At 36.7% G+C, this 14,223-nt stretch overlaps 1 protein-coding gene across 5 annotated transcripts in view; it reads left to right on the top strand.

Moving 5' to 3' along the window:
* The window catches only part of KCNH7 (potassium voltage-gated channel subfamily H member 7), a 224,188-nt gene that overhangs the window by 190,831 nt on the left and 19,134 nt on the right, over window positions 1-14,223 (top strand). For all 5 annotated transcript variants that reach the window (XM_068687706.1, XM_068687705.1, XM_068687704.1 and 2 more), the window contains 2 exons: window positions 2,822-3,027; window positions 5,693-5,792. In XM_068687706.1, coding sequence (XP_068543807.1) covers window positions 2,822-3,027; window positions 5,693-5,792 — 306 coding nt within the window. The remainder of the gene's footprint in view (window positions 1-2,821; window positions 3,028-5,692; window positions 5,793-14,223) is intronic.

Below are 14,223 nucleotides of genomic sequence, written 5' to 3'. Positions count from 1 at the left end.
CCTCTCTTACATCAAATACATGTACATTTCTATAGCTCTCACAATGAAGAAAAACTGACAAGTTTACAAACTCATGAATTTATTAGTGGACCAAAGATGCAGACTGAGTTTTGTGTGTTATACACATCAGATCCTCGTGCTCCCCTGACCCTGCAGCAGAACACCAGCAGTGCAATGCCACTGCATCTCTTCCACTCCAAGGTTCCTCACACCAGGGTCTGCAGGCCAGTGGTCTGCTCCCCCAGGTAATGGGAGTCCAGAGTGGAAGAGACAGTCATGCACAACTGCAGCCAAAAGGAGCTGCACTATAGTCCTACATCAGTTACATGGCCCATGTGGCAAAAGCCTGCCTGATAGCTGGCTCTAGTCAATGAGATTGTGGTATTCTGAATAATCTGTTTTTATAAAAAAAATAAGTGTCCTGCAACACAATCTCACCAAAACCTAACAAAGGTTCTCAATACTTAGCCAAACATTTTTAGTTATTTCCTCATCTAAGGACATAAAAACCTCTTTATTCTCCAGGGTTGAAAAACTTCAGTCCATAGCACAGTTGACATTTCCACCCTGAATAAGTACTCCAACTTCATCACAGAAGTCAGAGGTTCTGAAAAACATTGGGTTTATCCATCAGTTTTCCTCAACTCCTCAGCATTATCTGATGCTGCTAAGGTCTTACCAGTACTGACCTGACAGCAGTAACTCTGTGCCAAGACTCCATGTCCTTAGGAAAAATGATTTCTATTGGCCTCATAGAGTCTACCACCTCTTTCAGCTTTGCAGACAAGATATTAAAATACTGTGATTGTGTCAATGTAGTCATATTACAGAGAAGGTATTATATGTCTTGGATAGGGACCTCTCCATTCATAAATATTAAGACCAGAAGGACTATTAGGTTATGTTGGCTAACTTCTGCTACATCATAAACTCCTTTTACATTTCATATCTTTAACTATCTTTTGTGTCTACTGAGCTGTTTGATGAAAGCATGATGTTGAGAAAAGAAATGAATTTTGATCTGAAGAAATAATAAGATGAAAAAGCAATCATTTTTCTTTGCAGTTTATTTCCATAGTGAATCATTTTATTGTTAAAAATACATGCTTTATTTCCAATAGAAAATTTTCTTGCTTCAATTTCTTTCTATTGGTTCTTGCTTTGCATTCCTCATTATATTCTAGACTCATCTACTACTGAGTAATTTTTCCTCTCCATAAGGATATATGCAATATAATCAAGTTACCTCTTTAATCTTCCTGTTGAGAAACTAAATAGACCATGCTCTTTAAGAGCAACTCTACCCTTTAATTATTTTTTGAATCTCTTAGCTACTTGCTCACCTTTCTCACCCAGTTCTCAGTGCCCTTAAAATAAATAAATAAATAAATAAATAAAAATAAGAGAGAGAGAGAAACAATAGCTACTTGCAGTAATCCAATACCCAGTATAAAAAAACACAGATGTTTATCAGAGAAGCAAAATCACCTGCACCCTTTCTCAGCAGCCTACTATTGCTCAGTTGCTAAATTGCTATGACCAGTATTCTTTTCCATAAGTGCTTTCCTAGATACACAACCTCACCTCCATTTTGCAGGTATGCCCTGCAAACCTTAATTTAAAGCATATTTTGAACTAGTCTGTGATTGCTTTGCATTTATGACAATTAGCTGAAGATTTGGGGAAAACAAGCAACTAAACAGAGATGACAATTTCAGCAAACAGGTAGTGCAAATGTGTCAACATTGATGGAAGAATTGTAATAGTACCAAAACAGAAGCAGCTATGTTTAAAGACCTTCTTGAAAACAGCTTCTGCATGTTGGAAGCTTTGCATTCCCTCTAAAAATATATATAAAAGAACTAGTAAATTTCTACTAAAATTTTCTGGGCACCACAGTATAAAAATGACATGAAACTGTTGGAGAGTGTCCAGAGGAGGGCTACGAAGATGGTGAAAGGCCTGGAGGGGAAGACATACGAGGAACGGCTGAGGGCACTGGGCCTGTTCAGCCTGGAGAAGAGGAGGCTGAGGGGAGACCTCATTGCAGTCTACAACTTCCTCGTAAGGGGGTGTCGAGAGGCAGAAGACCTTTTCTCCATTAACACTAGCGACAGGACCCGCGGGAACGGGGTTAAGCTGAGGCAGGGGAAGTTTAGGCTTGACATCAGGAGGAAGTTCTTCACAGAGAGAGTGGTTGCACACTGGAACAGGCTCCCCAGGGAAGTGGTCACTGCACCGAGCCTGACTGAATTTAAGAAGAGATTGGACTGTGCACTTAGTCACATGGTCTGAACTTTTGGGTAGACCTGTGCGGTGTCAAGAGTTGGACTTGATGATCCTTAAGGGTCCCTTCCAACTCAGGATATTCTATGATTCTATGAAAATATATTTCTAATAAAGTCTGTTTCTTCATGTACATTTAACAAAATGAGATTCTAGGCCAGACAGGTCCTGGACTCTACTGAAAGTCAGAAATTATAAACTTTGTCATCATATGATTTAAATACATTATGTTTTTCTTAGGAAGAACAAAGGAAGCTTCTTTAATCATTCTATTTTGACAGAACTGAAGGAAAACTGTGATGAAACTAGATTTTCCTTTCACTTAGTCCATTTATACGCCTGCATAATTTCATTGAGTTTACTTTTACTATTGAATACTTTTGATTTAAACCAACATACATGCAATGGTACTGAGATTGTATCACTTCATGTAAAATTAAGTATTCTACACTGTTATCAAAAAGAAATACACCATCCGATTTAATGGGTTATTCATGTTTAAAATAATCATCTATATCTAATTTTCTTTCTGCAGGAAAAAATGATATTTTTGGAGAGATGGTACATCTTTATGCAAAACCAGGAAAGTCAAATGCAGATGTGAGAGCTTTAACATACTGTGACTTGCATAAGATACAGCGAGAAGATCTACTAGAAGTTTTGGATATGTACCCTGAATTCTCTGATCTCTTCCTCACCAACCTAGAACTGACTTTTAATTTGAGAGATGAAACTGCAAAGGTACATAAAATAAGTTTTTTGTTTGTTTGTTTTGTTTTGTTTTGTTTTTCTTAGTATTGGGCAGAATCTATGCCACAGTAACAAAACTTGAAAATAGCAATTGAAAAACTGAGTTTAGCAAAACCAAAAGCGAAAAGCCTGAGGCCAAATCCTATTTTTAAAAAAACACGCTCACCTGATTGCTCCTACTGAAGTCAGTAATACTCAGAAGAAGTCAATGAAATGATCCAGATGATGTTAATCTAACAGGATTTGATTCTATATTTAAATAGTATTAAAATTTTAGCCAGGGGGATTTTGGATTTTTTGTTAAAGCCATGGAAAATATGTTTTTCCAGTGAACATGGCTATAGCCTGGGTCACCACAAGGGGGACTTTTGACACTAAATATAATTGTATCACCATGAAATAAATATAAATCAGATTATCCAGATTCATCCTGTGCCTAATAATACAAAAAAATTAACTGCCTTTCAAACATGAATTGTTAATTCTCTTAACTTAAGTGCACCCTACTTCCTGGGAGACTAAAGGTGTACAAGGGACTTTTTAAAATTTCATTCACTCCAGATTTACAGGGGTTTCTTGGTCTCTTTTTCCTACAGTGACTCTCCTAAGTGTTCCCTCATATCATGATGAGGGGGTTAGGCTGAATGGGGAAAATAGGGGGACGTTTGAGCAGAAAAGAGGAGAGGCTTCTGGGGCTCTAGAAAGTTTTCCCCAGAAAGCTGTAGGGTACACTAGCACTGACCACCAAGTATGGACTAAACTGCCCACAGAATGGCCAGCTTAAATTTCATTATTTATGAGACACTGCCATTTAGTGTTTTGTTTGTTTGTTTGTTTGTTTTTACCATACTTTAAAGGAGAAACAGGAATTCAGTGAGAAGCAGATAGCAGAATTTGGCCTCAAAGGCTGTCTGAAAATCACAGAGACAAAGAACTCCAAGGTTTCAGTTAGAAATGACAGGAACTTCTTTGCTAATCACATGTTGATCTTTAGTTTAAAAATTTTAAATAAAAATAACTTCCAAAAAGAAATGTCATTTCTTTTCTTTTTATGCTGAGCCTTTTTTTTTTTCCATAAAAGATTGTTCTGAAAATCTGGAAAAAATACCAATCCTATTCTTTATTTTGAAATGTATCATTTTGTGTTTATTGAAAAGGTCATCATTATTAATTACATGTGAAATACAATACAATGAACTTACAGTCTAGTGATAAATTTAAGTTAACTGAAGGTCCACATATTTGAAAGGTTTCTTGAAGATAAATTCACATTAATGACTTTGGTCTTCTTAGCAATTATTTCCTGCAATTACTTTGCCATCAATGTTTTATCATTTTTTCTTTAGATCTGAGCAAATTGAAACAAATCGCATTGCGTTGTGATGTAGAAGAGACAAAGAAAGTTCTTGCTGGTCACATCTCTTAGAAATTTTTCAGATATTATTTCTTACTGCTGTACTAGCCACTAAGAAAAAAATCACTAGATTTCACAGAGACAGGAAGGACACGCTCATCCATGCCTCTGAGCCTGCAGAGTAACAGTTTTCTCTAGCAATTCCACTTGCATTCCACTGTCACAATCCAGAAAATCATCCCCAAAAGAAGTAATGAACACATTCTGATCTTCAAAACATCACTCATATCCAGATTTGTTATCTGAATAATAGGTGCTTCTGCCTAAGCTTCTGTTTCTGTCCTCTTATTTATGTAAAGTGCCTTTTTCCTTCTACAGTTATTCTACCAGTGAGACACCACTAAGACACCTTACCAACTAGGTTTACAATGAAGGGAATAGAGAAAGATGCAAACACTTACCAAACCTTTCCCTCTGCCTTTCTCCCACATGCAAATCTGTTTTCCTGAGTGGTACACTCAAGTACGGTACAAACATCAGTAATACAGGGAAGGGAAGTAGATTAAGTGAATTCCTTAGGTGCATACACAAAGAGTGTAACTGGTGTTTTATTAGCTTACTTGTAAATTCTGCAGTTATAATATAAGTAGAAAGAAGAATTACATACATCTTGTATTTATAAAGGCAACAAAAAAACACATCCATCTTCTATTAAGATGTATAGAGAAAGATACCATTGTGTTCAGCTATGAAACACAATGAAATATGTCTCTTAATGAACTGAATTTGATAAAAAGGAAGGGAGGGTCAAAATAATAATAATAATGAGGAATAAAGTGCCTGGTGCTTGTCAACCTTATATTTCCTGTTGTAAAATGTAACCTTTATAATTATTACCATATAATTAAAAATAAAACTAATTACAATCAGTTAGCACATTACAACTTTATCAGAGAATGTATACAGTATTGCAAGGAGGTGTTTTTGTTTTTGTCTTTTTTATTTAGTTTCTCTAAACTTACTTAAAACACAGAAAGCTGATAAAATGTGTCTCTACATTTGAATTTATCAAGATAATTTTGTTTCACCATCATGTGGCAACACTGCCAGTTATGCACTATCTGCAAAAACTTTTTAGCATTAGCATGGACCAATACCATTAGATAGGGATGGAGAGGTTGATGTAAACTGACTTGTGTAATATTGCCTTTCTTAAAGCATGAACAGTCAATCAGCTATTGAAAACCTGCTCTTTTTATGTGGAATTAATCTGTCATTATGTTTCATATTTCATTAATCAAGTCTGACCTTGTAATAAGATCACAAACTACTAATGATACGGATGGAGAGAACTGCAAACTACGAAGACGGAAATTGTCCTTTCAAAGTGAAATAGAGAAAGGTAATTAACTTCATGTCTTACATTAGACAGTACTGCTTCATTATTCATTGGTATTTCACTTGGTAATGCTGGGTACAATAGGGTCCCATGTTGGCTGTTACTGTAGCAGGTCTTGAGAATCCAGCTGAGCAGCAGAAACATTCTGTGCATTGTCCCCTACATGATTATATATGACTAGATGATATCAGTTTCACCTTCCTATGACTTCACACCCATCAGTGCAGAGCTATTCAAACACAAAGCTACCTCACTGTCCTTGTGATAAACATATATGTGTGTGTATATATACACATATATATGTATATCACCTCTTAAGCAATATCCATTTTCTGAGACACCATGCTTTAAAATGTTTGGAAAAACTAGCCTACTGGATTATTTATTAGCAGTGTTGACTTTATATCCTCAGCAAAGGGAATAGCTTACCTTCAGCTTTGCTGAACTTGATGCTAGGTAGTGTTTCTCCCTGGAATTAAAATACTTGTTTTCAGGACACAGTAGATTCCCATAGTCAGATTTTGATTAATTTGGCAATGTGTAAATGGTTGTCCTGGAAACAGTTCAGGTTTTCTGTGCTTACGTTCACCTTAGAGACTTTTTGGGAGTAAAAACAGTATTCAGTACTCCTAAATACCAGGAACTCTAGACAGTTGCTATGGTCAGACAGTAATTGTCATGAAGAAAGCTAAATTGATACTCACAAGATTTTCATTTTTATGAAGGGAAAGCATAATTTCTTCAATAATTTTATAGTTTCAGGGTCCAATGATTTGTATGACAAATTATTGTTTCTGGTATGCCTGTCTTTCATACTCTGCAGTTAAACCCCATACATAAAACCAATTTTATCATTGCAGAGTAGTTGATAATAAATGGGAATACTTTAGAGGTACATAGCAGGTATAATGCTTTATGAAGGAAGACTTTAATCCAGAGCATGGCTACTCAGAACAATGACATTGCCATTCAATCAAAGAAGCTTCTTTAGGGCAGGAAGCCAAGACTGACAAGAAATCTGTCAGGAAAATGTCCCCATGAAATATTCAATCTGCTCCTCACAAAGAATCTGTTGACAGAGGTGCTTTGCCTGAACAACCTTCACATTTCTTATGAGAAAACATATGCTAACACCCAGATAAGATGGAAGAGATCTTCCATGCTGTGCCTGCTGCAGAATTACAAATAGGTTCCTCAGGTGTTAATGTGGTGCCAAGGCCCCAGGCTTTTATGGTTCTTGCACACTAGATTATGCTAAACAGCCTCTTGGAGACATTTATTTACATTACTTTTGAAAGAATATAATTTCACACAGTTTTGTCTTTGAAAATAAAATAAAATTGCACCATTGGGAAAAAAAAAAAAAGGACAAAACTGGCAATAAGTGCTTTAGTCCTGGTAGTCATTGTATAGTACCTGGCAATTTTTGAGTTAGACAGAAGTGTGGTACATTGGTAGTCCACCTGAGAAGATGGTAGCATGAGAGTCTTTTGCCAAGGTGTGAGTATGCTTTTGGCCCACTGTTTTACTGGCCCTCTCTGGTCCCTGTTCAGATTCTCTGAAAGTTGCCAGAACTGAAGGAGGCATCAGACCTTCTATGTCACTTTTCTGTGTCCCATCCTACACTCTGTATGAGGTTGTGGAGTACTAGAGGTTACTACTGGATTGCAAAGTTCTATTTATTTCAACATTTACTACCAATAGAAGGGAACTGCATCATATTTTGATCCAACATAGTTAGACTATAACTGATAAATATTTGGGCATAAAGCTGCAGATTGCCTTAGAAAACTGGAGTAGAAAAGACTGAGCTCCTGAACTGGCAAATGCATTTCTGGTCACAGTATTCTGTGACCAGAATATGATGACTTATAACAATCATATTTTGATTTTAGAACTGTAATTGAATAGACTACAAATTAAATGGACATCCAGCATTCTCACTTTCAGATTTTGATATTTTGCATCTCACCAAATTCTTATTTATTTGTAATTATTATGGGGGAGAATGTTGCTCATGAAAATTGACTTCTTGATGACATTTTTAATTTCAGTTGTTGACCCCCTAACATATCACACAGTTGGGGAATGTATTGTTTTCATCTTTAGTATGATCATCAGTGATTTTCTCCCTTTTGGAGTGCTAAAAATGGGATTGTGTTATCTCAGCCTTTAGTTCATGCTAGCCTGATTTGGACCTTGTTGCCATGACAACTCTTCCTGCAGGAGTTTTATCAGGGGTTAAAGAAAATCAACACAGCTCATGCATCTGCAGTTAGTACCACTACTTTTCCAATTCCAAGTAAGACCTCAGTCCACCTGTACGTATTTCCATCGTTTCTTACTTGTGTCAACAAAAATTGATATTAGCTCTATCATTAAGCTCTATTATAGTATGCTTTTAAAGGATTTGTATGGTATAAGGCCACTTGAGGAGGCAGCTTGTTCTCTGGTTTCCAGAAACAACTGCAATACCACAAGAGGTCCCTTGCAAAAATTAACACATACACTACATAGCAGCTTATTCTTGCTCTCACCTAAAATAAATTCATTTCAGGACTTTTAGGATAATGGATAATATTCCTTGCACAGGTGCAGGTGCAGCCTCAGCCAGTTGCCATAGATGCTTGACAGTCAGCCAAGAAATTCTCTCCATGACTGCTTGAAATAAGCAGTATTCCTGCCTGGCAGCTCCCACCAAAGCTTTCAGATTGGTTGGCAAGTTAGTCTCCTGCTGAAAACTGAGGGGCAATGAACTGCTCTATCTACATTCAGCTGCTTTGTTTAGCAGTGCAGAATACAGCCCTGTCTTGCCCATTACTCATTTTCTTCTAGTAGTTAAGTGGGAGATGGCTATTTTTGAGAACATTACATAGAGGCAAGAAGTTTCTTTAGCTCCCTTAGTTCTGACTGCAGATCTGATATTCCACGCTGAACAGGGCATCACTAGAGTTGGTTTCATCAATATGGAATCCAAACATACAGCTGAAAAAATGCAAAAGTAACAGTCAGAGTGCCACCCTAGCAAAGTAAGCTCACTGAGAGCTTGAAAACTTGAGGCTTTGAAAAGACTTTTCTGGAGTTCAAGCACTGATACTGATTAGTGCCTTGTTTAACTTTTTGTTAATGCTTGTTCTAAAAGCTTCACCTTCTTGGGACTGTCTCCTGTTATTCTCATGAAAAACTATTCTTTACATTTAACTTTAATTTATAAAGCCCATAGCTGAAAACTATCAAAACCCTGGACCTATTCTGAGCACTCACACATAATTCTTGTGAAGCCCTAGAAACAATCAGATAGGAAATCCTTTCCCAGGAGAAAACTGATTTGAGGCTGAAACTACACTAGTGATAAACTCAAATCACATCTGCCCTTTGTTCTGTTGACAGAGCATATAAAATACTTTAACGGTAATATAAAACTGGCTAAATAAACCAGCATGGACATACTACCTAGGAATGTAATGTTGACCTGATTGAAATAAACCCTAACTCTGGATTTTTAGCTGTAATCCAAAGACAAGAACATCATCTCAAAGACTCTAGCTGAGACAATGATATGGTCTCCAGTTGAGTTATATTGTTGTATTAGGAACCAGAGATTCAGGTAGCTAACAATACTTAATCTTGAATTTTCTTGCCAGCTGGCTCAGGGAACTCGTAACAAGGAATTTTTATTTCCATGGATGTGATTTTAAAAGCTCACAAAAGAACGTTCTTATGAAATCTTATGCACTTGCCCATGTTGACACAATCTGTAGCAATTGGATATAAAATGCATTCTGCAATGTTTCACTTTATTCATTTTCAAATGTTTCATTTTATTTTCATTGTTAACTCCCATTTTCATCCCCTCCCCCCAGTTTAGACATTTAAATGTTTACTTTACGAATAGATGACTCAGCCAAGCACTATGCTCTGTGTCCCCAGCAAGAAAGTAGGGTAAGAATCTGGACAAAAATGGAAGCTCTTACTTAACTGTGTTAAACTATTAGCATTTTGCTAATGAAGTCCACTTGGGCTTAATTAGAAAAGAATTTCTAATATTCAGCCAGAGTGTCAGGTGGTTAAATGAGCAGGGAGCAACTGATATCTAGGCAAGCAGCATATGGCTTGGAACAAGATTTCATGTCCCTAAAATCTTACCTTCAGCACAAACCCCCTAACAAAAAGTGTATGGTCATCAGAGAGCTCATCACTGCAGTTTTCCATCTGCTCCTGTTATTGTTATTGTTATTGCTGTTACCACCGTGCCTAGGAGCCACCTCAGGGAGCTTCTACAAGAGCCTTGTTTCCATGAGTTGCTCCCAGAGAGGCTGTTTCCAGAGGCCAAATCTGATCAAAATGTCGTATGCGGTCATACATACCAGTAGCCATCCTTTGAAAAAAAAAAAAAATAGTAATAGTCCTATACTGAAAGCTGTGTACCTTGTAGAAGAGAAGAGGATTCTAAATTTCACAGAACTTCTTTGGCCTTTGCCCTGAATTCCTTTTCAGACGTGTTTGTACACCTTTGTTTCTGATTTTTAAAGTTGATCATTATTTCCTGAAGTATAAATCAAAAATTGTCCTTATGTTATTATTTAAATACCATTAAAGTTGATACAAAAACACAGGAAGGAAATTCAGACACAGGGCTGTCACTCCATTCCTAATTTATCTTGTAATAGAAATGGCACAAAATAATAAATTAACTTTAAAATTCTTGGCTTTTTAAATGTGTTTCTTATTCAGTTATTCAAAACTACCTTCCTTCTTATCTTAGCCCATTAAAAAAAATAAGGAACATAGATACTTATGGAATGGTTATCCAATCTTTAGTTCAGGATAGTGGGAGGTTTCAGTATTTTGTTTTGTTCCCTGTTTCTCATATCATCCAAACCTTCATAGCTTGGAGAGGAAACACACCAATATATACATTAATTTACCGAACTCTCACAAGCAGCACCGAGACAGTCCGGGAACTCAAATAGCTCCGGTATACTTCAGTTCCTTTATTGTGACTATACAATCTACTGGAACCTTTCAGTAAAATTGCCAGGATTTGCTATAATGATAGAATGTCACTAGTTTGTATCTTTAGGTTCACCATTGAATACTTAGAAGTTCTTAAATTATGAATTAATAGATACCATATATAGATACCATAGATACCATATAGATACCATATAGATACCATAATTTAATACTTAAATTATGAATTAATAGATACCATTTTTTTTCTTTACTGTTGGTCAAAAACCACACAGAGATTTCACAATACATTCTGTAAATAGGGGGTTCCTAAAGATAGATATTTGAGAGGAACCATAATAAGTAGAAATGAGGAAGAAGGAGGAAAAACAAGTGTGTGCTAAAGATGTAAGACTGTAAAGAATGTAAAGAATGTAAGAATGTAAAGAATGTAAACTCTTCTAGAGTTTAGATGGGAAAAGAAAGTGTATGGACACTGGAAGTGAGGTTAGGCAACGTGGGAGGACTACAGAGTTGCTGTTCACTATTGTATAGAGATAACTCATGCAAACAAAGCTCAATTAGAGTTGAAGCTGGCTGTTACTGTGGAGGACTATAAAAAGTGTGTGGCTTTTTTGTTAAATATGTTAACAGCAAAAGGAGGACTAGAAATAACACTGGATGAGGATGGTCACCTCACAATTAGGGACAAAGCAGAGATGTTTAGTGCCTTCTTTCCCTCTGTATTTAACACTGATGAAGAACCTTGGGATCCCTAGAGCCTTGATTTGGACTGTGACTGTAGGAATTATAAACTCCTAGCCAACCCTGAACTTGTGCAGGATTTGCTGCTTCAGCTGGTTTTCAGCCCAGAGAAGAGACTGAAATAAGTCTCTTAAGGGGAGGCCTCGTGGTGGCCTGCAGCTCCCTCACAAGGGGAGCGGAGGGGCAGGTGCTGAGCTCTGCTCTCTGGGGACAGTGACAGGACCCGAGGGAACAGCATGGAGCTGGGACAGGGGAGGGTCAGGCCAGGGGTTAGGGAAAGGTTCTGCACCCAGAGGTGGTCGGGCACTGGGACAGGCTCCCCAAGGCAGTGACCTGCTGGAGTTCAGGGAGCATTTGGACAACTCTCAGACATATAGTTTGGTTTTCGGGTCTTGTGTGGAATCAGGAGTTGGACTCAGTGATCCCTGTGGGTCCCTTCCATTTCAGAACATTGTGTGATTCTATGATTGCTTTACCTCAGGTTTCGGGAACCATTGTAAGTCTCTGGAATTGTTTTAGATTTCAGGGTCTGGCAGGTCTACAGACATCCACTGTGCCTAGGTGAAGAACAAGGATTTATAGATACACAAATCCATGTTCCTGGTGGAACTTCAGATAAATTCTTTCTGCCAGCTGAAGAAATACCTTAAGGAATGTGCGTGCGCCTTTAAAAACTCCTGTCTCTGCCACATTCTGAAAATGGCCAAGCTTTGATATAACTGTATCTGTTTTGAAGGTTTACTTTTGAACTAAAAAATCTCTGATGGGCAGAATCTATTTTCACTTATTCTTTGCTTCACCTAAGGTTTTTGGAAAATTATGGTGCAGAAGGGTGTAACTGTATATGATGGTCACAGAAGGAAAATGGTGGTAAAATAGCCAGTCCTCATTTGATCATAAAAATATGGAACTGTTGCTAAATTAAATTATTAATGAATATGTGATGCCTTCACGGTTCATTACATTGCTCTTTTTTATTTCTGAAATTTAGAATCCTGTGGTCTTCAAATGTGAAGCAATATCTTTGCCACTAAATAGGCAGCATGGTTTATCACTTCCTTTAGTTATAACTAAAAAGCTGCAAATGTAACTTTCCACTTATAAAAGTGAATTCAAATGCAAGTAAGCATCATATTAGAATACTATGCAATTATTTACATTAGCAAAAGCAGGTAAAGTGTCTGTGAAAGGCAGCCTTTATATTAATTCTCTCACAGTACTAAGCATTATTATGTTGTTATATGTAATATATAAATAAGTTTCCAGAGATTTTCTATACAAAGTACACTACAGATTTTAAGTTTGTTTTCAAAGCCTTAGGGACAGATAATTTTCCTGACCATACCCAACTTCTATTTTTTCAGCTGAGACTATTTGGGCAATATTTAGATCTGAATTTTTAGGCTTTTCAATACATGTTTTGTACAGCGCTCAAACTACTTTTCTTCTTTCATGCACATCAAATCTGTGGTTTTAGCATTCAGCATTCATGCATATAAACCCATCCAAAAAGTAATTTTCTAATGCAAATAATTATACATTCAGGTAACTTGAACAGTGCTATAATCAATGATGAGCACAGAGGAGCAGTAAAGATTTCTAGAGATACTACTTTTAAGCATTCTGACCACTTCAAGTTTTAGTTAGGAAGACTTTATGATTAAAATTCCCTTAAAAGTTTTTGCTTTTTGTCCTTAGGGATGTTTGGCACATTGGCAATGGGCAGATGTTGGAGCAAGCTATGCTTTCTGCAAATACTCAAAAATGTTTATGGGGGCATCAGTTCTCAGTTTCTCTGATCACCAGACATGACCTGAGATGTTCATGACAGCAATAGAAGACTCTGTCCTGACAACGGACAAATTTCTCATCAGCTGAAAAATGGTAGAGTGGTTTATTCAAGTTGTTCATCTGGAATTGACTTTCATATAACCTTTCCTAGGACATGGTCCTTGTCAGGACACGAGTTGGTGGCTGGTTTTGACATAGACATGGGTGTCACGATATGCAGTGTCAGGACTCTGACTCTGAATGTAGGTCCAGTCAGTTCTGAGAAGGCAAGAGCTCAAGCAGTCAAGATTTGTACAAAGATTTAAGATTTAAACAAACCTTAGGTTTGTTTAAGGGGATTCATGGTAAGTTATAGTACTTTTTGAAGGTTGAAAGGGATTAAATCTATAGACAAGGCCAAAACTGATTTTCAGATAAAGCTTCTACTAGCAAATCTGGAGTAGTTCTCATTTGAAATGTTGCGTGCAAAACGAAGCCTAGAATTTTATCTATGCTTGTCATGCATTTGTAAAGCTTGTGGGCATCACATCCTTCTCCCACTGGAAAAAAAAAAAAAAATCCACTAACATTCTTTTACTGTTTCCCAAAATAATGTTTGCAATTCAATACATTTTTTTCTCTGAAGATTTTAAATTCACTAAAATTAAACAATAAAGATTTAATGGAACTCAAGGATTAAATAACATTTTGAAGTATCTCATTGGAAGGCCCTGTATGAATGTAATATATAACTAAAAATGCTATTCGCAGATTGTGTTAAGAACCAATCTGAAATACCCAAGTCAAAGAAAGGATGGCAACGTGAGCAATAGTGCCAGGCATCTTGTCTGTGGATTTCATTGTTATAATACTGAATCTTAAAAGAATACAAATTAATCTTAATTTTTTATTTTGTTAGATATGTGAAAAAGATTTCAAAAATGTA

This window comes from Anas acuta, chromosome 6 (genome assembly GCF_963932015.1).
Source record: "Anas acuta chromosome 6, bAnaAcu1.1, whole genome shotgun sequence".
NCBI classification, from domain to species: Eukaryota; Metazoa; Chordata; class Aves; order Anseriformes; family Anatidae; genus Anas; species Anas acuta.
Note: the sequence above shows the minus strand (reverse complement) of the source record. Positions and strands in the feature narration are given on the sequence as shown.